This window comes from Vollenhovia emeryi, unplaced genomic scaffold (genome assembly GCF_000949405.1).
Source record: "Vollenhovia emeryi isolate VEMERY1.0 unplaced genomic scaffold, V.emery_V1.0 DF939146.1, whole genome shotgun sequence".
Classification (NCBI taxonomy): domain Eukaryota; kingdom Metazoa; phylum Arthropoda; class Insecta; order Hymenoptera; family Formicidae; genus Vollenhovia; species Vollenhovia emeryi.
In genome coordinates this window covers 1,624,043-1,651,251 of record NW_011967220.1, presented here as the reverse complement: position 1 = coordinate 1,651,251, position 27,209 = coordinate 1,624,043, and the positions used below count along the sequence as shown (strand labels likewise).

At 38.9% G+C, this 27,209-nt stretch overlaps 1 protein-coding gene across 3 annotated transcripts; it reads left to right on the top strand.

The window, feature by feature from the left end:
- The first annotated feature begins 471 nt into the window (after positions 1-471).
- On the top strand, positions 472-27,197 carry LOC105566206 (neither inactivation nor afterpotential protein C). 3 transcript variants are annotated; one of them, XM_012020028.1, is made up of 24 exons: positions 473-645; positions 6,910-7,171; positions 7,318-7,499; positions 10,904-11,008; positions 15,545-15,924; positions 16,013-16,103; positions 16,438-16,533; positions 16,622-16,807; positions 17,644-17,832; positions 17,911-18,110; positions 18,479-18,819; positions 18,945-19,155; positions 19,259-19,400; positions 19,742-20,200; positions 20,594-20,883; positions 21,304-21,563; positions 21,671-21,739; positions 22,107-22,285; positions 22,811-23,028; positions 25,240-25,334; positions 25,439-25,665; positions 26,111-26,295; positions 26,372-26,456; positions 26,623-27,197. In XM_012020028.1, exons 2-24 carry the CDS (start codon positions 6,946-6,948, stop codon positions 26,923-26,925), a joined length of 4,719 nt encoding a protein of 1,572 aa, XP_011875418.1. In that variant the 5' UTR covers positions 473-645; positions 6,910-6,945; the 3' UTR covers positions 26,926-27,197. The 3 variants fall into 3 exon arrangements, with proteins under 3 accessions (XP_011875420.1, XP_011875418.1, XP_011875419.1); XM_012020029.1 differs by lacking the exon at positions 473-645 and adding an exon at positions 694-876; XM_012020030.1 differs by lacking the exon at positions 26,623-27,197 and having other exon boundaries at positions 472-645; positions 26,111-26,285; positions 26,372-26,454.
- The last annotated feature ends 12 nt before the right edge of the window (positions 27,198-27,209 follow it).

Here is a 27,209-nt window from a genome sequence, read left to right as displayed (position 1 = left end):
AAATAAGTGAAAAATTTCGATTTTTCAGTATTATTCTAATTTATATCGCGACGATAAATGTATTATCTCCAAATATTTCTTTTCTCATGAATATCCTATGAAAAGATTAAGATGTCTGCGAAAGATTAAGCGCAAGCGCTGGAAAGCAACGAACTTATTAAGTATCTCGATCCGGATGAGCAATTTGAAAAGCCTGAGAGAAAGACGAAGGGGGGCGAGAAAAGGGGAAAGGGCCAAAGATCATTCATGCGGCCTAGACGATTCTCGATAGGACTTAGAATGATCCTATAACGATGAATGAAAGATAATATGGATTTCCACGGGAGGAGGATAGGATAGCGGGATGGTTGGACGGCAGTCTGACGAGTGAAATCAATGAGCTAACAGGCTTGCTTCGAGTTAGACAGTTAGCTAATTAAGTCGGTATTATTGGATCATGGAAGCCAAGTATCGCATCCCTCGCACACTGATGGCCGTCACCCCCCTGCGAATGCGACGTAGTATACACTCGTAATATACACAGTCGCGGCTAGCACTTGCAAGGGTGAACGCCGCGGGGCCTGCACGACCTGCTAGACGCGTTTTAATTAGAGGTGAATTCCGTCGCGCGGGACAACTTGAGAGAGAGCGGCGTCCCTTACGTAAGTAAGTATAATTTTCGCGCACCCTCTTCTCGTCGTCACCACGCCTACCGTATCGCGGATGTGAGGGCCGTGAAGGAAAGTCACGTATACGCGAGAAATAATGAAGTCGAGGAGTGGCAACGGGTGCGACGGCGAAGAGTAACGCGCGGATAGTGTAATTCGGTAATTTTGTTGGGAAACTGATTAAATGTGTCACGATTGAGCTCAGTTAGACTATTTGCAACACGTGCAGGTAATCATTTTTATTCTTCCTATTTGATAGAAAACAAATTCCATACTAATCGCAGTAACGAGAGCTTGATAAAAGAGAAGCGTCTAGCTGGAACTTAATCTGCAGCGTATTGTCTCTTATCACTTCAATTCACAGATTTTTCAAAGATTGTCTCTCTATAATACAAAATCTAAGACAAAATCAATAAAGCAAATATGTTACTCACATTCAACATATGTAACGTAGTTTATAGTCTCTAATTTTTCAAGTACAGAAAAAATATAAAGAAGGTATTTAAATAAATAACCAGTAAACCAAAAAGTATAACGTCGTTTTAAATGCGTTCTACAGCTAGTCTTCTCGAAGCAAATTTACCATATTTTATTATGGAATTTGTAAAATATATTGTATATTACGAGAAAAAAATTGTTCATATACGACTCTCGCGTGGCGACACGCGAAAGTTTAGGTATCTCTCATTTATAGATATTTCAAAACAGGTGTTGTTTCAAGGCGAAGCAACACAAAAATCGTGCGTCTGTCCTATTGACATTTTTGGCATCAACATTATTAAAAAAGACTAGAAATGACAAAACGCGCGCTTCGCGCGCACAGTTTCTAGTTCAGTATGTATATTTTTAAGAATTTGTACACATGTAAAATAGTAGGCGTAACGTCAATTTAAAGTAAAAAGTAATTTATCACTCACTGATACGAGTTGCAACAGCAGTTATACATCGTTAACTGTATATGTTCAACTGTAACAATACAAATATGTATATGATTATTATAGATTAACTATGTAAAATCAAAATTATTGTATTAAATAAACTTTATATTTTATATTTTTTAAAATAGGTATTTATTAAAATAATTATATAGAATATTGAAAAAGTCTTTCTTTTAAATATAAACTCGCAAAATTTTATATGTATAGTTTTGTCTCTAACACTTATTCGAATCCTCGTTCGAATCGTTTGAATAAATAAAATAAAAACACAGAACGGATGCTTTATTTTGCACAAGTACCAAATAACATGAAAACGTAAAACACTTACCTTACGATTTCTCCGCCGTTGCACGATGCCGCCTAGGCCAGCCTTCCTCTCAGATTTCCTTGTTGCACTCACACAAACACTCACTCGCGAAACTAATCAATCGCGCGAAATTTCGGGCACTCCCGTACGCGATGTGAAATACCGTGGAACACACCAAATATTATTAACAAATATCGCGTGACTTTCTACGATACAAATTACTCAATCTAACAGCTTGCATTTTTGATTCGGAAAAATAGGATAATGGATAAAAACACTTTTGAATTTGCGATATAAAACGCAACGCGAGCATCGAAAGCATAATCTGCGGTAAAGAAGTAGTTATTAGTCCGCAACGAAACGATATTTTACAATTTTTTCCATTCAATCTAATCCTCGAAATAAATTAAGTGAGCAAAGTTTCCAGCGATAAATAATTGTTATTAATTGCAACAGTTAATCGAGATAATTTTCGATTACATTTACATAATGTAACAATGTACGATAAGCGACTTTCTTTACTTTCTGCCCGTTTGAGTTGCAAAGAACGACAGAGCGAATTACAGCGCGAACGCCGAAGTAATACAAATTTCTCTCTTTTCCCGAAAATGGAACAGATTACACGAAATCAATAGATAATTAAGAGCGCGGTGCGTAAACGCGATGTAACCGCGACAAAGTACCGACAAAATACAACATACAGTTTTAGATGAGTTAGTTTCGTGAAACGTCTATGTATACGTTGATAAAGAGCCGTCGCCTCAACATGCAATTCGTTTCTCATTACAAGTTGTAAAAATTGAATAATTAATCGAGGAACGTTACTTGTTACTAATAAAGGTGTGCAAATCAATAGCGTTTTATCCCTGCATTCAGCGCGATTGAGTCTCGGAAACCGATAACGGAAAAGTAATACGACGCACGGACCGACTCTCGCTGCTGCCTGCCGGCTCGACGTTCGGCGAGCGAATGATAACGCAGCGACCTTCACGTACACGATGGCACGCAAAAACATCGTACGTCACCGCGCCGATAGAAAAACAACAACGAACGTTGAGAATTCGTTATTGTTTTTCTATCGACGCGGTGACGTGGCGCGCCTACGAAATTGTAAATACTGTACTGAATATTTTACATTAGTTTGTTCCGCAACTGTTACTACGTTTTGTGTATCATTCTGCGAACTTATTGGTGTTGATTAAATGAACGATTAATTCTGTTTAATGGAGAAAATATTTCGAAACAAAAATCGTTGTTACTTAAATTCTAATTACTAAGATTAGAGATTTTACCTCAATAGTTGATGCATACAAATGTATATTACTAAATCACAAATCTTCATTCACTATGAATCTAAAAGAGAAGTGAAGCACACCGCGCTTCGAGAAAACCAATCGGTAGCGCGGAAAAGAGGCTCGACTGTTCGATATTAACGACATTCGCGCTGATAACATCTCTTTTTTAGAAAGGGAATGAAGCAAAGAGAAAACTGAAGAAAGGCCGAGATAGAACCTCTTGCGACTCGCGCGAGCCCAAAAAATACACCGGGAGATTAAATGTTGCATGAGCTTCGGCGAAGAGACGACCGAGCGACCAGGTTCCCAGTATCAATTAGCCCGCTGACGGAAATAGCGTATACAGTCGCCACAATTTTTCGAGACGAGAACGCGAGAACCGCAACACCTCAGGCTTGGAATCTACGAGCAGGCTGACACTTTATCTGCCGAAAGCATCGATCGCTGGGCGTCTATAAAAGGAACAAGGCGCGAAGCAAGAAAGGACTGCGCAAGACGTCCCGCCTTCGAGATACACGCGTTTCTACGCCGCGAGTAGTTCGAAGCGCAACATGCGAGAAGACTTAACCCGGCGATTGCTTCTCGGCGAGTCTGTCTGCACCAAAAACGAAAGATAGAATCTAAACTACATAAGGGAAGTATTTTAGAAAAACGGAGGAAGAGAAACCTGGAAAATAAAACAGGGGGGCGCAAACTCGCGCGCTCCTTGAAGAATCGCTACGTCACTCGATCAGTGACGTCCAAGGTCCGCTATGAAAGTGGGCGAAAGCTCCCTGGGTGTCTCAGTCGCAATGATAATAATTGATCGTGAGAAAAATGGAAAGGGAATAAATGATTTACCGACGCTGCGCGGCAAGTGCGCGGCGGTTCTTGCACAAGCACGGGAAAGAAACGAGCGAGCTGCTTGTCAGCGGTGCACCAGCGGTGCTTTCCAGTGGGAGAAGTGCCGAAACCCTTTTCAACTGGTCCCGACTCCGGTCGGATCCAGACGACGCTCGTTTTCGGTCCCCTCTGTCCCCCTCCTCCCTTCTCTTTTTTCTTCTGCCACTACTCTACTACCGTTGCCGTTTCTTCCCAGGGGTTTCGCGGTGCTAACATTCCGCTGTGGCAGGCGACCGTCCTCCGGCCCGAGCAGATATCAACTTTCCCACAGCTGCTTTTTGGAGGGGCGAATGTACGATTTCGCAGAAACGCAGAAACGAGCGTCGGGGGAAGCCTATTGATCTCTATACCGTGCATGCGTCAATTGATGACGTGGGAAATGCAAATGGAGGTTGCAACAGATCAGCGGTTGCCTCGCGGCAATTACACCCTGCCGTTACCTCGCGTGTACCGATGTATACCAATCGATAGTTACCCAACACGGTTGTGCGATTAGATTCAATTTCTGGAATGCTACGGATTGGGTTTGGCCAATTGCCATCATCTTTGAAATGAAAAATATAATCAGCAGTATGGTAATATCTCAGCAATGGCGACGCTAGAAACTTACGGGGAGCCGAGAACAGCATTTATCTAATGACAGTAATAATAACGCTTCTCAAGAAGCAGCGATTATTCAAATCGGTTTTCCATGAAGCAACGTAAACAAGTGCGAATTTCTCAGAAAGGAGCCAAGTGAGAAGAGATCCGAGAGATTGTAGACTCATCCCTTGCAATGGTTCCTCATACATATCGCGCGAAACTTTCTCACAATGTGCGTTTCGTTGTCCCGCAGTTCTTCCTTCCTTTTAAAGAGCGCGGGCTCGAGTTCACCTTGCCTTGTTTAATACGCAGAAGAGGACGAGCCGAAGACAGCGAGGAAGAGCGGCGGGAAGACCGGTGACGGACCGAGTGACGCGGAAAACTTTTTTCTGAAATCACAGGATCCGTCCACGTCCACCTCCTCCTTCCCTTCTTCGCTGTCTCGCGGCGTGCAGTCGGGCATCAATAATTTAGCGCCCCACCGTATCAATAAACTTGCACCGGCAGCGGTGCAAGGCGAAAAGAAAGGCGACGCAGGACCCAGCCTCAGGACGAAGAGGGAAAGTGCAAAGACGAGAGGAGACAGAGGCAGGAAGATCCTGGAGGGCGCCGGGAGTAACAAAAGGAGTAGGAGAAGATGGAGGATGGAACTGTGAACGCGTTCTCCGGATTGAGTGGCTTTTCTTACGGCCGTTCACATATAGTCAGTGACGCGCCGTCCTCTCGCTCGAGTCGCTCTCCTTTCCTCCGACTCGATTACAAGCGGCAAGAAGCGGCATTACACGGGACACGCCGTGCCGACAAATCGACGGATTATGCCGGACGGGCGCCGACCTACCGGGAATAAATGAATTGGCTAACGACGTGACTCCTCTCTTTTCTCGCCCTGCATACTTGGCGGTTTCCTCGACGACTTGCGCATAGCTCGGGATTTACACGGGTTCGCGGAGATCCGAGGATACGTGTCAAGGAAACGGCAGATTACTTTTTTACAGGAACTCGAAGGTGTAACGCTTAATTCGCGATAATGAACGAAGCATGTAATTAAATTGACTGAAACGATAATCGCATCCTCGAAGATGTCCCATCACGAAACAATTAAGATTATACAGAAATTTTCTGAATCAAACGCGCGTTCTCTTTTATGTTAGAAAGTTAAAATTAAACCTTTAAGGAAAAAGAAGTAAAGGGCATTTCTCATTTGCAAAATTTTGATTGTGCGTTTTGCTGTGATAATCCGATTAGAAACGATACACTTTCGTGAAGCTTGTAACTGTATGAAGCTTATTGACTGCATCCTTAACCCTCGTTTCAAGAACAAGCGCCTTATTTGCGAGAACAAGTGGTTGCAAAATATCATAATTTATCCCATCTTATCGGTCTTAAATTGCAAATATTTATTGACACGACAATGATAAACTTAACGCGGAGATTCCTCAAAATTATTCCTTATCTCGCGAATTAAGAAACGTAACTTTTACTCCGGGAGAGATTGCAATGGACGCGTCTTAATTTGTTTGCGTAAAAAGAATTCGATTAAGTCTCAACGCGCAAGCTTTGTATAATTCGATTAAAACGTACGATCGATAAACAGACAGGGATGCGAGTCAGGTTCGCGGCCAACGACGCCTTTCCGAACCTTTCTTCGCCCCATCCTTCTTCGGCAACGCCCGCCGAAGCTTTCAGGAAGCAAGGTACTAATTAGCGATTACCACTCGTTCACGGGGCACTCGAGAGAGAATATAATTAGCACTCACCTTTGTGGTCCGAGGAAGGGGGCTGCTAAAATACCCGACCAACCCGATCTTGACGTCTCTTAAAATATTCCAAGAGCGTTCGAAGAGTCATCCTCGATCCTGCGACTTGATCACGAGAAGAAGATATCGATACTGATTTTTTATGATGTGAAGGAGCGTTTCTCTATCGTCGACATATCCACAAGCATCAGTTTGCTGAAAACAGAAAGCAACACATAAATTCATACGACACAATCCGTATTACAAAAACTATACGTTGGTCAAGCAACTGTTTATCCCGAAATTAATAATATTTTATTTACTTCAAAGGAATATTCATACTGACACAGTTTCAAAATTTTTAATTACTAATTGCAAACACTATCGCTAACAAAACACTTTTTCTCGCATATGTTTTAAGCATTGTTAATTATTTAGGATGATTTTTACAAGGCCTTTATAACTTTATTGGTTGTAGTAGATCAGAGTTTATCTCTTCTTTTATTTCGGTTTCTATTCCAGAATATTTCAGATGATCGACACTATCTAACCTGCATAATGAACGACTTCGGTTACGGAAAACAACGAGAAAGTAACGATTGGCACGATAACATCCGAGATGAACAGGGGAAAATGGAAAATCGGGGTAAGAAGCGGGACGCAGAATCTATGACTCTTAAACGATTAGATAGCATTCAGGATCCAGGAAAGAGATATGCCCTGAAGGATCGCATTGGTAGCGGTATATGCGGCGATGTTTACGAAGGGATTGATCAGCAGGCCGGTACGTAACAAAAGGATGCGTATTCACGTCCGACAACGTAAAACTATGAAAATATAAATCGCGAGATACAGAAGCACAGGAAAATATGTTGTCTCGCAACGGAGAAATTACACGCGGAGAATAAATATACGTCGATTATGTTTTAGGAAATAAAAGAGTTGCCGTTAAGATTCAAAAGCTCACGCCGGAAACACAGACCCTAATTGTGGAAGAGTATCGTATTCTTCGTGATTTCGCCGGTCATCCAAACCTGCCGGATTTCTACGGAATATATCGCAGACGATCAGCGAAGAAATCCGAGTGCGACGAAATATGGTTTGTCATGGAGGTAAGCTTTAAATAATAAAATTAAAAGATAATGTATAAAGATTAAAGTTTACGATTACGTAATATGGAAGTATAATTTATATGCTATAAAGTGATCGACATCCCAAATTAAAAGAAGGCACTAACCGACACTTGCGCAATATTCGCCTTTCTTAAACTTATTATTTGTATTTCATGTTTTATTAAAGTAAAAGTCACGCAAATTTAAGATAGAAGTAAAATGAACAATATTTTCGTATTCTTTAATTTTCTCAAAATCGATCACATTAGTACACAGATCTCTAATTTCACAATTCGCATATTTGTAAAACGCGATATAACAAAGACATATAATTCGATTGCTTGCACTAGTGCGTACCGAGAGCACACCAAGGCCTGTTTATAGTCAATTTTTATATTTCACTTTGTTTTAAACGCACGTTCAAAGAGCATTTAGCCAAAAATGATCCGTATTTTACTGGCTACGAAATATTTCAAGAAATATTTAATCTTAAATATAAAAATTGACCGTAAACAAGCCTGCGAACTCAGTGCGCACTAGTACAAGCAACCGAATTCACTAACAGACATCGCAATCGTGTTCATTACTATACCAAAGATCAAAATCGCAGCAAAGTTCCAATCAACACCGTGCCATATAATCGTAATGCATTTCTTTTAACGTTGTAATTGAACAAGAGGAAGAAAGAGGGAAAAGAGAAGGAGGACACGGAATAGAGAGATGCAGAACGAAAGATGAAGGCGGTTTGAGGAAGACAATGGAGAAGAAGGGGAGAAAGCGAGGGTAGCCGTGTATACCCGTGTTCAGAACCCGGAGGCAATTTCAAGCATTTGAGACCGTCGAATACACGGATAATTTACGACACACGCGTCCCCATTAAACAATCATTAAACTCGTTCGTGTACGCAGGTGAGGCTCGGCACGTCGCGGCTCTAATTTACGGACGGACCTCCGCGGTGTGCGCCCGAAACATTATTACTTATCTCGGATAATGCGACGATAGAGTTGACGTAATACGTGCACTCGAAAATCCGCCAAGCTCTCTCAGAAATCGGGATCTTTTCGGCCACGCCTTTGTCGTTTCGGAACGCGTCGATGAAGAAAAATTTTCATAAAGGAGATCGCTTCATTAACTTTCTAAAGTTACATGGTATAACGCGATGATATACTTTCTTTCACATTAATTCTGAAAGTTAGGCTGTCACAAAAAGATTTATGAGTACACACGGAAGAAAATATTCTCCATCAGCTTCGAGATCCTCTATTAATTAGATTTAAAAACGCACAATTACGTCCGTGTAATTTTAACAAATTAATAAAGTTCATAAGGTTCTCATGTGATAAACATAAATTCAAAGAAATAAGAACTAAAAAGAGCCGTGGCAGGATGTTAAACTTATTTTAAGAATTATTTGAACGTTTAACATCCTGTCGCGGCTCTTCAGTCCTTATTCCTTTGAATGTATAATCATGATTAAGTAACCTTTATCGTTTATATAATCTACCTTTATTGAGATATTTAAAGACTTTATTTGTTCGCGAGAGCTTCTTACGTTCAACCTCGACCACTCACACTCTCGATCGAATCCCTTTCCTTCACGTCTCGCACAGGATTCAAAGGCGACGCGTGAACACGCGAAAAACGACGAGATCCCCCTGAATCTCACGATTCACTTCGGCAAGCGAATTCGCGTGCGAGCCTCGGAGACGGGCTAAGTATCCGCAGCGAAGAAACGTAATGAGTCGTCGGTCGCTACGTTAAGCTCGCTGATTGCTCGTTGCCGGAGATTACAAGCAATAAAGGCGCAACGGGCCGCGGAGGCTGTTGTAGCGGTAGAAAGGAGACGCATCTCGTCGACGGTGCAGCGCGGACCGAATAGCAGTTTTGTAAGTCAATCGGCTTTAAGTCGGCTCAGACAGAAACGAGCGCCGAGATCTCCGAAGGGGAAAGGAGAGAGAGAGAGAGAGAAAGAGACATGCAACGACAATGTGGCAAGGATTTATCGCCGGTGGTATTTCATATCGAGCGAGTTTTATTGGTGCGAATGTAAGGCCTCGGTAAAGCCCTTCGCGACTCTACTGCGGGCAAAATCCGCTCTTCATCGTCGCGTATACACGAATAAGATGTTATTCGCAATTTAACTTTAACAAAACTAAACGCAAAACCGCGTCAAGACATCTGGGCTGAATGCGATGTTTTGTATAAATATAATCCTGTGAGAATGATCAATCTTTCAATTTAACGAAGGAAGCACGAGGCTGGGAAAAATCCGTATTAAATCTGTGAAAGAGAAGGGTTGAATCTATTACGATCCGTGATTCACATGAAATGGTCTTGGGTCTAATGTACGCGAAGCGTTGGATCGTTTGCTCATAATTACCGCACGTTTCGCGTAATTGTAGACATATGCGCGAAGTTTATTACACTTTTTGATTACAAGTTCTCCAGATGCTTAATTTCTGGGGAAATGGATTACGAGAATCTTCTTCTGTCTGAATCAATTTCCATAAAATGTAAAGTGTCAAATAAAGAATGATTCAGTAATTATCAGAGTGGAAGTTTTACGTAAATTTACGTAAAATATTACTGCAAGACAGAGAGGTGAGGATTTAGAAGAACCATCCTCACAGATACTTTATTCAAAGACTCGTGGAAAACGAGCATACACACGTCCTCGCGGAACTTAGTTCTAATCCCATTCAAATTACTTCCGCAATTAGATTGGCATTTCAATTAACGTACATCAATCTCGTGTTACGCCATTACGTCATGAGTGAAAAGAGTTAACAATTGTTACACAACGGTTATCGTATAAGCGATAAAGTCAGCCGTAACATTTAAACAAGTCTAAGAATTTGTATTCGATAAATAAGCGCAATTTTGCTGAGAGCTCTTTACATCTAGCTTAAATCTTTTAACGATTCAACGGCAACTTATTGACGCCAGTCGAGAAATTAAGAAATAAAATAAGTGTTGAAACGACCGTACTGGCACTTGGTTATTATTTTATAAATTCACAACGTTTCGACCAGTAATACTGGTCCTCTTCACGTAACAAACTTACATATGTACCCGCAAGTGTAAGATTCGTCAAAGTTAAAGATGTAAAAATTATGTCAAACACAGAATTCTAACGCCGACGACTAGACATGTTGTACAGAGAAGAGTCTCTGACGTTTGACAGAATTTTTACACCTTTAACTTTGACGAATCTTACATTTGCGGGTACTTAATGTAAGTTTGTTACCTGAAGAGGACCAGTGTTACTGGCCGAAACGTTGTGAATTTATAATATAATAAAGAAGTGCCAGTAAGGTCGTTTCCACATTTATTTTATTTCTTAAATCTTTTAACTCAAATGCATTATTACAATTAACTAACAACACGGCATTATATGTTATAGCTCTGCGAAGGTGGAACAGTCATGGATCTCGTTCGCGGAATAATTGCAAGTGACAAAAGAATACGAGAGGAACATATTGCCTTTATCTTAAGGGAAGTGATCAAGGTAAACATTTTGTTACGTAATATATGTACTGTGACCTACATATACTGGAGATATACACCATGTTGTTGAATCGTATCAATAGTTTCTTACAACGCGATTCTTCTTTTGTATTACATATTTATATTATTACTTTGCGATTTTTAAAAGACTCACTCATAAGCAGCGTAACTGAAACGACGATGTATAAGTTAAAGTAGATGACGATTATAAATATCCTTCAAGAAAACGTAATACAACAGGAATCAAATAAAACGAAGATAAATGCTGGAAAAGTCTTTGGTATATAAGAGGCACGTTTTGTGTAAAACTAAAAATAAACGCGCGAGGTTAATAATAAATCATTGATGCCACAACGTGAAAATATCTGATTGACCGAAAAACGGGCGAGCCCGAGTAAGGTAATTAGTTTTTGCTTGGGTACGAGAAGGTATAGTAGTTGAGAAAGGTGGCCGTCGCGGAATGTCCAGCAAAATTGTGCCGCAATCTACCCCTCACCATACCCCTCGCCACCCCTCGTCGTTCCGTTTCCTTCCTCCCTTTCTTGATACAGAGCCGTAATAAATATCACCTGCATGACAGAGCGCGCCAGTGAACCGGCAGAAATGATAATAGTAGGTGTATAGCCACGGCAATAGTCGCGTTATTACGATATAATTATGTTCGATGGTATATGTCCCGACGATGCTTTTATCTCGCGGCAGGTTATCCCTCTGATTACGGAAAACGCATTGGCGCCGAAGTATGTACGCGTTGTGCAATTACAAGACAGAAAAAGTGGGGTATTTCGCGACTTTACAAAAATACAACTTATAATTAGGATAACTATGCGATAAATGATTAAAATTCCAAGCAAGATATGTTACGGAACTATTCATAGAAATAAAAATTTGCACAATTGTACGCGAGTTATAGGATAATTATATAATTATACAAATTATGTATGAATATCGAATATCGTAAAATATGTGAACTTTTGACAAAATAATTTGATTCTATTGCTACATAAGTTTTCTTGACATAGATACACAGTATAAAGATATATTAAATTTTTTCAGAATTAAAAATGTATTGGATAAATATACAATCAATGCTATCGTCGTAAAATTTTCACCTGATATTCTTAATAACGTGCCAGAGCTTGACGAATTATTTCCAATTTTTCTATTTGCACGTGTAAAAGTTATTAATTATTGAATATCGTTATTTTAACTTATAGGATCTTTCGGGATCTTTTAAAAGACAAATAAGAAATCATTCAAAAATTATCAAAAATTAATTTCTTCAAACATGTGAAAATGTTTCTGCGAAGTTTCAAAACGTTTTACTCGTTTTACAATTATTATTAAAATACTATAATTTCGTGAATTTCTTACAATTATGTGTCGATTAGAATTCATGTTCTGTTCAATTTTAATTTTTTGATGTTCTGAATTAATTCAATAAATTAGTTCAATATTTTCATTAAAAATACTATAATAAATGCTACATATACATACATGTATATCTACGTATACGTGTGTATAAATAAACTAAGATTTAATTTAATAAAACTATAAAAGTATAATCTCATTTAAAGGAATAACAAGGCAATAACTTAATAAATTCACGTAATTCAGATCCAGTGTAAATATTTATCTCTTATTTTGATCATTATTAATATATATTAATGGTTAGCATCAGTTAGCCTCGTGATATACTTAAATAGTCGCGTTAATTAAAAATTATGTCATAAACCCTTGTTTATGACAATCATAAAACGTAACGCCATACCGTTAATTGTTTCAAGTTTCGAGAGAGATAAAAGCAAGGACTGATGTGGTGGATGACGAAACGAGCCAGAAACAGAATGGCGCGAATAAAGCACAAATTGAGACTTGAATAACATCCGAATAAAGAAATACAAAAGTAGAGGAGAGAGACAAAAATAAGAAGACAAGAAAGCAAAGGGGAAATGGGATACGAAGAGCTAAACACCCTTCCGTTTCATAAATTGCTATGATTTTGCTTAATAGTTAATGGTCACGGAAAACGGATTCGCTTATTTACAATGATACTACCTTCCATGATTCCGGTTTCTCCTAGGAGGTCGGATAATTGGTGGGGATATCGTGCTCATTTCTCAACGAACTTAAGAAGCCACATGTATATATGGACGGAAAAATAAAGACTAGAATCGAAAAAACCGAATGACCGATGCACGCCACAGGATGGAACTTAAGTGACCATTTCCGTTTCGATTCGTGTGTCACTGATTTTTCCTTGCTCATTACGTCTCTACATTTGACTATTTATTTCTTTATTTGCTTTCATTATTGTCATTTATGTGCGCGCAGAATAAAATTAATGACGGCTGTAATAAGAAAAGGGCCTGAAATAAGGTCGAAACGTTGTGTTAAATAAAGGAATTGGCCAGTTGGATTGACAATAAGCCAACTGTTTTTTTTTTTCGTCTCTTTTTCGTCTAACGAGAGAGAGATATTTCTCTCGAAATCCACGTCTCCCCCCCCCCCCTTCGCCCCACAAGTTCACCAAGGAAGCGCGGCGAAAGGGCACGGCGTGTAATGGGCCCAGCATTCTTTCTCTCGCGAGTGGCTCATGGCTCACGGCGATAATATTTACGATCCAAGCAGTTTGTCACTAAATCATTATGTGGGTCTACCTTTCGGGTATGCCCCGTGCACGCACAATCCGATGCCCTTCGCCACCAAGCCCAGCGCTCCCCGCCCTTTCTCCTCACCCCTCCGATTGCCCGCGCCGTTCCTTCTCCACCTTGGAAACTGCACACGCAACCCTTCCGTCTCCCTCTTTCTTTTTCCTCCTCCCGTTCTCCCCTATATGCCCTTTCCTCGCAGATACGTGTTCCATGGGCCCGGTAGCGATTCGTCCACGGTCACTCGTGCGGTAAATCAGACCACGCTGACGTTTAATGCCGGCAAATTACACGCGAAATAAATGCCCGCGAAGAGAAGTGCGCAGCAAGCGCAGTGCTCGAAACAGAAACGCAAAAAGAGCACGGGAAATGGATAAAGAACGGGAGACGAATGGAGACTACCAGTATGCTTCTTCTACACGATCGTTATACCCCGTTTAATCTTTATCCGCCAATTAACAATTCGTTCGTCCTTTGAAAGATCCCTCCTTACCCTTGTAACTATTTCTTATATACTGCCCGGTCGACGAGAGCGTTCATTGGTGGTATTTTCCATCTTTCTATCTCATTTGTCGAAACATCGTCGAACACACTATTCCAGCGAAATATAAATTTCATACAAGGGTGACAATTTCTAGCACAGATATACCTTAAGAAGATAATATCAGAAATTATTCAAATTTCTCATTATTAGACTGCCATCGAGTTCAATAAGTCTAATAATGCGAAAAGCTCAAAAATGAAAGTTCACAGAGTATTGTATGTTTTGATTAATCGAAACGAATTCATAAAATTTTTTCAAACACAGATAAAAGTGTATTAAAAATAAATTGCAGATCCGTCGGAAATACTAAATGAAAAATCTCACGATTACAATGCGCAACCTTCGCTCAAGGTAGCTTAGCTTTAGCTTCGGAGTGTGGCTTTGAAGCGACTTGCTGATGAACCAGGTATTAATGATTTCATGCCCATGCCACGTCGGAACTGCTGACCTGCGCTTGTTACGCACTGTGAGCACGGCAAATTATAGATTGTTCAATTTGCAGTAAATCTATAAAGATGATTCTCGCGAGACGCTGAAGGTGCCGAGTTGCCAACTTCTCTTCCGCATCGCCGTACCCCGAAGACGTTATGTTCGCGTTGCTCTTATATTCAAGTCTGCGATCTCGGAATATTGCACGAGGCACTATATAAAGTTTATAGCATTCCGCAGTTGTCAATTTTTAAAAGAAGTCAATTAGTACCGCCAAATATTCTCTCTGTCGCTAAATTGACAGCCCGTATAACGAGTTTTCTCCCTGAGAATATATAATTCAACTGTTGTGTGTAACAGTCTCTAATATCTTTGCTTCTAATTCTTATTAAGGGGTCATTCCCTACTTTAATGGCCAAAAAACTATGCTTATCTTTAACCATTTTTTTCACAGTAAAAAATTAAGAATGTTGAAAAGTACTTTTTAAAACTTTCTTTCAAACTGGCACCATTTTGTTATTTTTAAATAAAAATTCTTAATTGAGATTCGGGACATAGCGACACACTCATATAGATTAAGAATATTTTTGATTTTTTGTTTCAGGTAAGTCCGAACGATAAAAGTCATCAACGCATCTTTCTTGACACGCCATTCGAACGGTGTAGAAAACGCTTAATTAAAAAATTGTTTAAATTATGACAAAATTTTTTGTGTGTTATTTAAGAGTGCCCTAATAAATGCCAAAAAGATTTATTTCGTTGTATGGTGTATTTACTGCGAAAGAAATTGTTAAAGATAAGCATAGTTTTTGGGCCGTTAAAGTGGAATGACCTCTAAATAGCAATTTCTCAGCTTCACACAAAGTAGATTCTTGTGCGTCAAACGTTATTACACTTTATGTTGGTTCCTCAGGCTTTGATCCACTTGCACGAGCACAACATAATCCACAGGGACATCCGTGGCAACAATATCGTTCTGACGAAGGAAGGCGAAGTGAAACTAGTGGATTTCGGGCTCTCGAGAACGATGAAGAGCGAGCTCGAGAAACGGCGCACCTACATAGGCTCGCCGTCCTGGATGGCACCGGAAGTGGTTGGCAGCAAGGACAGCGGATACGACAGTCGAGTCGACGTATGGGCGATCGGCATCACGGCGATAGAGCTGGCCGACGGCAAAGCGCCGTTCGAAGCCATGCATCCGACTCGTGCGCTCTTCCAGATCGTTCGAAACCCACCGCCGACTCTCTACCGACCCGCCAACTGGTCGAAGAATCTCAATGACTTCATTTCGGAGTATGTGACCGGATAGATATAAAAATCTCTCTATTATACAAACGAGCACTGCGAAAGAAATAACGCGAGAGCTACACATCCGTTTCAGATGCCTCGAGAAGAATCCCGAGAACAGGCCGTACATGATGGAGATCATCGAGCACCCCTTTCTGTCGGAGCTACCCGAAAACGATTATCCTGTAATATACGAATTCAGTGCAATGTAGACTGCAAATTAGAAGAGGCAAATTGCACAGCGCGATCACCAAGTCGTCAATAAGCCGTCGGACTTCTGCAATTTCTAAATGCACAAATTCGATCGATTAGTTGTTAAAGATAATAGATTCGCAGTGATAAAATTTCTTCGTCAAGAGTGCTTAACATTTTTCGAAATATTTACTTGATCCTCAACCTTTCACAACTTCTCGGATACATAGACTCGATCTGCCTTTTCTTTTTTAGAATCTGCGAATATCTCAATCCATCTGAATTGCTATGGGAATCAAACGGGTAAATACGCACGTCATTTTTCAGCTGACGCAAGAGATCAAAGCGTTGACGATGGATCTCTCGGAGAAGGGCAGGAAACAAAGAAAAGCGGAATCAATAGTTCGTAAAGGTTTCCTGAAGGTAACGACTTGCGCAAAACACAATCTGAACTGCGAGTGAATGAACTTATAATATGTGTTGGAAGAAAATCTTAATTTATACTCGATAGACCCGTCAGGATGAACCGCCGGAACAAATGCTCACGGAGGACCTGGCGGCACTGGACATCCTGACTGAGGACGCGATCTTGGATGAACTTCGCGAAAAACTGCGGCGAGGTGAATATCACACGTTTATCGGCGACATTTTATTGATACTCAACCCGAACGAGGAGCACGATATTTACAATGTTTACGTAAGTCTTATGCTGGATCATCGATTTTCTGTCAAATAACTTTCGCATATTCAATCGTTAACAAAAATGACATCGTTTATCTCTTCCTCGGAACCGATATTTAAAACTTTTATCATTAAAGAATGACTGATAGAAAAAAACATTAATATGGTAGAGAGATTTGAAAAAACAAGCGCGACAATAAACACCATTGCATACTTTGTTGAACTAAGTATAGGCAATATTTCGATTATGTCCATAATCGAATCAAGAATTCAAGAAGTTACAAATGCACGTTTACTTTTTAACGAGGGGTAAACCGTTGACCAAAATCACGTACACCAATGCCCACTAAAGCCAACGGCACGCGATACTATTTTTCCTACTGGATTGCGTAGGAGAACCAATAAGGTTGTAGTTTTAGATCAGGTGACTTGGGGCTAAATCTTGGTTTTTTTTTATTGGTTCTCGTAGGCAATCCAGTAGGAAAAATAGTATCGTGTGCCGCTGGCTTAAGGCATTAAAATTCGACAGTAATGCCCGGTGAGCATTATTTGATCTTATTATCTTATTTTATCTTTTCTTTATAACGCCCCAGCAAGGCCAAATAACACCCATGACTAATGTCCAAAAAATGTCTAGTAATGTCTAGTAATGCAATCCGTACACCACAATGCCCTCAGCGGTTTATCCCTCGTTTTTCAATCTATCTCTTTAGATCTTACTTATAATTTCACATACGTATCGAATATCGCTATTTTATATGTACAATAAATCTGAGAATTGTCAATTATGTGTGTTCAATAATAAGATTGCTGTCATTACAAATTGTCTAACTTGAGCAATTTATTTCGCAGCATCATGCAAAGTATCAATGCAAATCGCGATCAGATAATGCTCCGCACATCTATTCCGTGGCAGACAGCGCGTTTCAAGATGTCATGCTTAACGAAGAATCTCAGCACATTTTGCTGGCCGGTGAAAGCAACTCCGGGAAAACGACGAATATGCTGCATCTAGTGGAGCACCTTATGTTCCTCGGAAAAGTGGGTTCGATGCGACCGTATTAGCGATACGTGAAGCGAAAGTGCGATAGAACTCGTTTACACTCTTTTCGTCTACAGGGTCTGCACGATACCGGAACAAAGGTGCTGCGAGCTATAAGAATCATTCACGCTTTTACGAACGCGGCGACACCGCTGAATGCAAATTCAACCAGATGTATGTTGCAAATACAGACGACTTACGGGTCGACCGGCAAAGCATCAGGCGCAATATTCTGGCTGTATCAGTTGGAAAAATGGCGCGTGTCGACTCACGACAGGTAATTTACTTGAACCACTTTCTTAGTTGAAGATCTAATTCTTTAGTGATTTTCAGTTTTACATAATATAACAAATTGAAGTATGAAGCACTAAAGGATATATCGCGTTCTATATTCCAATGTACAACGGGTTATCATTATACAGGCACATGCGAAAATCTGATATGTATAAGCGGTGCTTCTTATAATTTTTTTTCAATTCGAGAAAACGGAAACAGTGCAGCAGAAAATAAAACTATAAAAGTGTACAATAAAAATAGCAAAACAAATTAGATTACAGCGTGATTAATATTAAAAATGATAAAATAGAAAATGATCGTTCGCGAAAATGTGTTCCAACATATCGTAACAAGAAAGTACTTTTTCAGAAATCAATCAAACTTTCATATCTTTTACTACCTTTACGACGGTCTCGAGGCATCAGGAAAATTGAAAACGTATTTCCTACCAAGTGGGAGAAAACTTCGATATCTCCGAGTAACCGACAAGGGCACCGAAAAGAAACGAGCGTTCAAAGTGAGAAGCGAGCCACAAAATAACGCGATTAAACTCGAGGAACTTAAGGAATGCTTTAAGTTGATGGATATGGAGGAGCATTGCCAGACGATTTGGAAAATCCTCGCAGCGATTCTGACACTCGGGGAGATTCGATTCGTCGAAGGCAATAATGGAGAGGCTGAGGTGGACAACACCGAAACTGCTAAAAGAGGTAACTTGAATCCGAACTAAACTCGTCGACGCATGAGAGATTTACTTTGGTACATTGAGTCCGAATGTTAAAATATTGTGCTTGTCCGCGAGATATGAAAATTGATCGGTTGTTTCGAATTGCAGTGGCGGAACTACTTGGCATAGACTCGAAAAAATTCATTTGGTCCCTCGTTAATTACTGCTTGGTCGTGAAGGGGTCAGCGATACGCAGGAAACACACTTGTGAAGAAGCGAAAGAGGCGCGGGATGTCTTGGCGAACACTCTTTATCAGCGTTTGGTAGACTGGATAATCAACACCTTCAACTATAAGCTTTCGATGACTCGTAGCCTTTAGTAAGTTACGCAAAGATTTCATGGAACTGCAGGCCGGAAAACTAAAAGATCGATAAGGATTTTGTGTCAATGACTGTTTATTAATCTCTACCTCGATTTTCAGCGGCGATAAATATTCCATTAGCATCCTTGATCACTTTGGACTCGAATGTTTCTCAGTAAATCGGCTGGAACAGCTATTGGTGAACACGATAAACGAACAAATGCAATATTATTATAATCAAAGAGTGTTCGCTTGGGAAATGGTAAGTTTCTAATGAATAATCCGTCGAAACATACAAGCTCATAACAAATACATAAGACTTTGTTTTAGTCTCCGTTTGTAAATATTTAAAAAAAATGTACCTCAATTTTAATAAATTCTTAAAAGAATTATATTCTATTATGATTTTACATTTTAATATTCATAAAACGTTGAATGTACGCTATTAAAATCCACTCGCGTCTCTTGGGTTTAATTAAATTCTAATCATAAAAATTTTCTACATAACTTTCTTCATAATGTCAATGAGCTAATGAAATTTATACATAATACATTACATATAAAATAAAAGAATTTGTATAGAGTACTCTTTTACGGTTTCAGCAAGAGCAAGAAGAGGAGGATATACCTATGCAACGTTTACGCTTTTACGATAATAAGGAAGCGGTCGATCAATTAATGAGCAAGCAAGATGGCCTCTTTCATATTATCGACGACGCTTCGCGGCAAATGCAAGACGCTCAATTTATTCTCGAGAGGATTAAAGAACATAAACGTGGCATTCACGTGAAACCAGTGAGTTCGCACGAGTTCACGGTTGCACATTATACCGGTAAGCTGATATACGACGCCAGCGAAATTGCCACGAAAAATCGAGACTTCATACCGCCGGAAATGATCGGCACGATGAGATTCTCCTCGCACGATGCAGTCAAGCAGATGTTCACCAACAAGCTAACCAAGTCGGGGAACCTGACGATCGTCCACGCGCAGGGTCTCGCGGAAAAGAATACGTCAAAGAAAAAATGGAGTGCTCTTGTGCAGGAGACTTCTATGTTTCGAGTAGGTAAACTAGTCGGAAACAGACACATAGCTCTTGGAACACCAAGTTTATATATTTAACAACGTCAGTGTTTTCTTGACCATACCTGGCATTTTTTAATGATACGGAAAATTTATTATTACGAACCAAACAACTTTTGTTTGAAACGTTTTTCCGTATCTTTCACATTTTTGGAGATATTTGCGTGGATCATTTAAAATGAGACACCCTGTATATTTAATTTGTGTCTATCTTAATGGCAGCTATCATTTGACCAATTCAATTTCCAATTTCTAATTCGAAGTATCCTCTATCTGCAACGTTAATTTTAGCATTGAAGACGAGTAACTTTTCGCGAAAACTAATCTCTTAATTTACATCATAATAAAACAGATTTCATTTAAATTCAACAGAAGTATAACACTGCGTCCAGAGGACAGTACTCGCAAACACGCAAGATGCGAACGTGCGCGGCGACGTTCAGAACGACGAGTCTCGAGATTTTGAAAAATCTCGCGACAGGCGCGGGAAACGGTGGCACACATTTTGTCAGGTGCATACGCACCGACCTCGAGGATGTCCCTCGCAGCTTTTATCGAGAAATCGTAAGGCAACAAATCAGGGCGTTAGCCGTTCTCGATACCGCGAAAGCCAGACGACGCGGATATCCGTACAGGATACCTTTCCAAGAATTTCTTCGAAGGTAAGTGAATTATCTTGCCAAAATAATACTTTCAATTAAATATAGTAAGCTAAATACGAAGAAATAATATGCTTTAATGTGAAGCTAAATGGGTAAGAACTCATTGCGAGGAGTGAACCGCTGAGGGCACTATGGTGTACAGATTTGCGGCATTACTGAACATTACTAGACATTACTGGGCATTTTTTGGGCATTAGGCCTTGCTGAGGCAATTACATACAAGATAAAATAAGATAATAAGATAAAGTAATGCCCACTGGGCGTTAGTAGACATTGGTGTACATGATTTTTGTTGGCGGTTTATCTCTCGACTCATTGGATACTCATAAATAATGCGACACTCATCAAGGAACAAGCAACACTTTGCTGTTACGTACACACCTCATATTGTAAGATTTAGACGACTGTTTCTAATTACAGATACAAATTCCTGGCCTTTGATTTTGACGAGACGGTGGAGATGACAAAAGATAACTGCAGACTACTTTTGATCAGATTAAAAATGGAAGGCTGGATCATCGGCAAGACCAAGGTCTTCTTAAAGTACTATAATGAGGAATATTTGTCGCGCCTGTACGAGACTCAGGTGAGAAAAATCATAAAAGTGCAGTGCATGATGCGTGCCTTTCTAGCGCGTAAGAACATCGCTTCGAAAATCAGTAACATCAAGAAGGAAATTGGTAAGTAAATTTCTGGTCAAGTAAATCGTGCTATTCGCCAATTATCTATTGTGCGAATATTTTTATACATTTTTAAACGTTTCAATCGACAATGTGCATTGTTTCAGTGAAGAAAGCGTCAATTAAGAGAAATAACTCGCTCACTACAGAAGAAGCAGCATTGATGATACAAAAAAGTAGGTATTAAAAAATATATAGAAAATTATCCTCGATTAAAATGCGATTCGTCTACTTTACATATTTTTCACAAAAATATATTCTCAACAATAAACAAATCCTGTCGCACACGTTTTAGTTATAGTTTTTACGAAATTGTCTTCTTTTAGAATTTTGTACGCGATAATTTAAAAAAATGATTATATCTTTTTTAAACTCGAGATGTACATGATTTAACGAGATTTGTGATGAAATCTGAAGAAATTTTACAACAGCTTAAACGTGTGTTATTTAAACTGCTAATATATTATACATTTTATATATGTAACACGTTTATTTTATAAGCATTTGTATAATTGCTTGCACTTTATTATTATACTTATTCAGCATACAGGGGCCACATGGTAAGGAGGCAAACGGGTTCCTTACTGAAAGAAGAGATGAGTCAAGAGACAAAGGATTTTATTAAATTCTATTACAGCAAATGGAGATCGAAAAGCATGTTCCAAGTCCTCCTACGGTACCGTGCAGCCCGCTATCAAGATTTCGTACAATTATCCCAACAGGTATTATCTCTTTTCTTTTTTAAATTTGATTCACGAATTAATTCTTTCATAATACGAAATACTTAAATAGCTTTTCGAGCCAAAGTAGGATTTAATTGCTCAATTAATGTTCTTTACAATGTTCTTTACTAACATTTTGGCACATTTGATTCGGCCATCATCAATGACTTTACAATCAGAACTGAAAAACTAAACATGGAGCATTTTTTATTTATATATTCCAGAGGGATCGTGTTTCGTGGGTACATAAATCTTGTTTTGGCTCAAAAAGCTATTTAAATATTTCGTATTATTAATTCAATATACGAGTCGTAAAACAATTTTTCTATTATTTTTACGAAAAATCGTTCAGACAAATAGAAAAATTAATTAATGATTAGTAGTATTTGTTAATCTACAGTTTACGTCAAGTTTTGTCATTTTCTTCTTTCATAAAATATGACAGTAAAAGACTTTTTATTAAAACCCCCCACAACTAAGAATGTAAGTAATGCAAATGTAAATTATCAAGTGTTTATGTAACAGGTTCATCTGTACAATCAATCGGTAGTGGCAGCTTTGGGAAAAATAAATGAACACGTATCTCTCGGAAAGATCGATCCAAATGCCAAAATAAATGCCTACATAAATGAGATGAAACCACCTCAAGTCTACAAACTGCCTTTCGACATGCAACAAGAGCTCCCGTATTTCGACGTGAATTATATGAATGATCCTTCGAACGTGAACATGAAACGTGGAGGGTAAGTTACCTATATATAAAATACCTTTTAAACTCCAACCTGTAACGAGAGCCTAAATGGGAAATGTGTATTAAAACTGCGAGTATTATAAAATGTTGATACTACAACGTGAGTTTACCGTATAAGTTCCATAGATATTCGATAATAATTAGGGTATTAACTGAGATGGTAAGACCCCTATTATGAGATAATCTAATACGAGATAAAAGGATATTTGCTAAATTGAGAGACATCATCTATTGGTTTCATCGTGAATTGATTGCCCTCGGGGTGAAATCCGTTTAGTGGAAAATTCATTGTTAGATCGTGTAATCTTCGCGAAAAAGATTTGTGATTGAATTTGGATGTTGAGAACCTGCTTACATACACGATACAGAATTTGTGAAATCCGTTGGATATAAAAGCAAAGTGACGAATTTTACTTACCAATCGTTACTCCGTTGCTCCGTTCCGTTTGAATGCAACACCAAAGCGGCGAAAGACGCTGCCGGAATCGAAACGTAGCAACGATTTACTCCGGATGCTCGTCCGAGCGTACCCATCCTCCTTCACCGGGCTGGGTTCTCCGCTAGGTACAAGAATCACGAGTGTTATACACGAAAAACAATATACATACCCAATACAACACTTGTAAAATCGGCTGGATATAAAAGCAAAGTGATGAAATTTACTTACCAATCGTTATTCCGTTGCCCCTTTCCGTTGCCCCTTTCCGTTTGAATGTCGCGACACCGAAGCAGGGAGAGACGCTGCTGGGCCTAAATTCCGTACACGATTACCGACGACCATCGATACGTTAACGACGTTTGCGCAGCTTTTCTATCATGTAGAAAAAGCTGCGCAAACGTCGTTAACGTATCGATGGTCGTCGGTAATCGTGTACGGAATTTAGGCCCTGGAATCGAAACGCGGCAACAATTTGCGCGGAATTCGCTCGTCCGGACGTAGCCATCCTTCTTTACCGGGTTGAGTTCTTTACTAGGCACAAGAATCACGAATGATAAGTATACACGAAGAACAATATCGCGGTCCAACTTCTTGTAACGCGACGCTGCGCCGGCGCGAACTTACTAATGCAACGGATGCGCGTCACCCGACTCGCACCGCTACAACCCCCGTAATTCCGACGGGAAATCGGATCTTGCGAATCGGTAGTACGTCCGCGCGTAGTCTGTCGCGGTAATCCCGACGTTCGCTCGCGATCTTCCGCACGTTTTTGCAAGCAGCAGACACTTTGAAGCAGCAACACCGAAACGAAACACGCGGGACGACAACCGGAGTTCAGCCGTTTGCAACACGACGCGGCGCGGACTCGACGCAAATATGGCGGATGCGCGGTCGACCTGTGCGCATACGTTACTCGCAAGACGCGCATAAAATTTGAAAATTTAAACAATTATCTCGATGTTTTGCTATCATGAACTGGAAAAATATTGTTTCATATACAAGTATATATACATATATAAAATATTATCATATACGATTATATGCACGTAGATATTTTATAATATTTAATATTTTATGATTCAATTGCATTTTGCTTTTTGTAAAAAAGCAAGGCAAAAGTTGGTAATTTAATTTTTCTTTTTACCATTTTTCTTACATAAACAGATATTACATAAGAGGGAAAACCATATATAGATGTTTTATATGTAATTATATGTATAAGAAATATTTAATGGGTAGAACTATTGTTAAAATGTAGAAAAATGGAGACTATGTGGGCACTATCGAGCATTATCAAAAAGTCGATCGGAACTGTCAGTATTGCATAGTTTTCAAAGATGAAGCACCAGCGGTCAGATTAAAAATTATTTAAAAATTAATGGCAACGCTGTATTGTCACATTTCACTAGGAATTATAGGTCTCTCCTAGAACTACAAAATTATATTGTTAAAATAACTTTGTTCTCAACTTGAGATTCGGTTTTTGAAAATAAGATGCTAACTTTGCAGTAGCATTTAATTCTTTTACAAAAATTATTATTGAATATATTAATTTCATAATCAAGATTCTTGGTGCTTTATATATTCTTTTGATTATTTCAGTATTTTTAGTCTTCTTTCTTCGCATATAATTTTCTTCCTTCTCACATTAATCTTCAGTTTTGTGCATATGTACATTCTTTATGTTGTATGGTTTCTGTTTAAAAATTGAATTTTTTAAATAATTTGACAATATGTATAATAAACTAAGAAACATTCCTGCAGGTCTGTAACATCTACTTTAAGCGAAGACGAATCCTGGGATGCACCGTTCCGTAGACAAACCATCCCCTGGGCCAACAAAAATGTGCACACGAGAGGTACCTAAATTCGCTACAAAGAAATTCGAAAGAGTTCAAAAAATCCAAATCAATAAATTGCTTTGTCACATATTAACTTATATCATTTTTTTCTTTTTTTTCAGATATTCAAGTCCAAACGACAAACTCGCCGCACCGTGTGCCCCTTCATCGTCCGTCCGTTAACGGTGAGCAAAGTTTAATCAATACTCCATTCACGAGGGACCCGAATATTCCAATTCAGTGTTTACCGGAGGAACCATCCCGCCGCAATATTTCTGGCTTTCAATCTGCGAATCAACATGACTCCACACGTTCTTATACTCCTTACTCCGCAAACTTGCAACGAAGCGTAAGTAGTTATGGTCATCTTACATACATGTACCTTCAGCATTTCTTTACAAATACCCATTTCTTCTACTTAAAAACTTCATTATTTCAAATTTCGTTACAATTTAAAAATCTTCAACTTTTTATCCTCAACATTAAACGAATAAAATTTTGTTCTATAAAACAATTTCTATGTAAAATCATTTGAAAAATGAAGAATTTATTTGTTATTATTATCTGATATTTAGTAAAATCTTTAATTACAGCTTGTTTGTAAATTAAAAATTGCAGTATAACATTTTTTTTAAAAACCGAGAATTTAAAGTACGTAATTACAATAATTTTCACATTTTAATTACTCTATACATAGTATGTACTCTATTACTCCACATATGTATATAATTACACTAATTTTTCAATTTCAATTACTCAACATACATATATATACAAAAATTTATATTTTATAGAACAAGAATGACACTGGATCAGCATATGCTAGGAAGGAAGTATCATCGTCAGCAGTATCATTCAATCAAACACAACCTTCGGCAATGCGTAATTTTAACAACTATGAGTCAGATATTCCCAACAGAAATAATAGAGAATGGGAGTTTGAGAACAGAATTAATCGCAATACTAACAGTAATAATCGGTATAATCGTAGTTAACATAAATTTCTAGCAATATTAGAAAGTTGTCTCTTCATAACAGAATTTTTTTCACTGCAGTGTAAATCCTATAAAAGAATTAGAAATGATCGGACGCAGGAACAACGATGATGAAAACGATGATGCACCTCCATTCAACTTTCAAGTAAAATATACCAGCTTATTTGTTTATTTTTTCCATCACACACACACACATATGTGTATATATTTCTATTATACCTACAAACATATTTTAAAAATGAGAAAATTAAATCATAAACTTCAAAAAGCTACATATTGTACATAATCTTCAGAATAGGTTGTTATTCTAGGCTATGCTGCGAAAAACGACTCATCAGCGTGCTTCGATGAAACGTAATCCAGTATACGAGAGCGTCACGCCAGAATCGAGACCAAAATCTCATCACCGCAATAACGCTTTAGATGAATCTAATACTGTCTACAAGAGCGGCAACAGTCGGAAAGATTCACCAGAGTGGAGCCCGAACGAAATGATTCTCATGTCAGAGAAATATGCCAAGGAGAATGCATGGGATGAGGAAGGTGCCAAAGATAGTATTACTGCGGAGATTGCACCAGGCATTATTGTCAAGGGCTACGTTGCTGACATCTAAAAAAATCACAAGTAGAGATCAAGTGCATCAAAATCAGTTAATTGCATTTATGTCTTTTTGCGTATTTACTATTGTTAGGGCTATAATCTGAAACAGGAGGATCATTAATTAAAGTTCAGTAGAGACTAAGGATCAATGCAATTTCTTGTAAAATTTTAGATTGTGTCTAGTAATCAATATGTGTTTTGAATTCTTAATTATAATACTAAGAATAAAAGAGGTATATCTACAACAATGGCGCAATAAAATTGCTGACATTGTTTGAAAAATTATTCTTTTTCTTC

Excerpts from the sequence above, each read along its gene's own strand:
- LOC105566206 (XM_012020028.1), top strand. The coding sequence starts at position 6,946 with ATGAACGACTTCGGTTACGGAAAACAACGAGAAAGTAACGATTGGCAC. Across the intron at positions 15,925-16,012 it reads CTCAATGACTTCATTTCGGA|ATGCCTCGAGAAGAATCCCG; the intron begins GTATGTGACCGG and ends CATCCGTTTCAG. Across the intron at positions 20,884-21,303 it reads TTCCAAGAATTTCTTCGAAG|ATACAAATTCCTGGCCTTTG; the intron begins GTAAGTGAATTA and ends TTCTAATTACAG.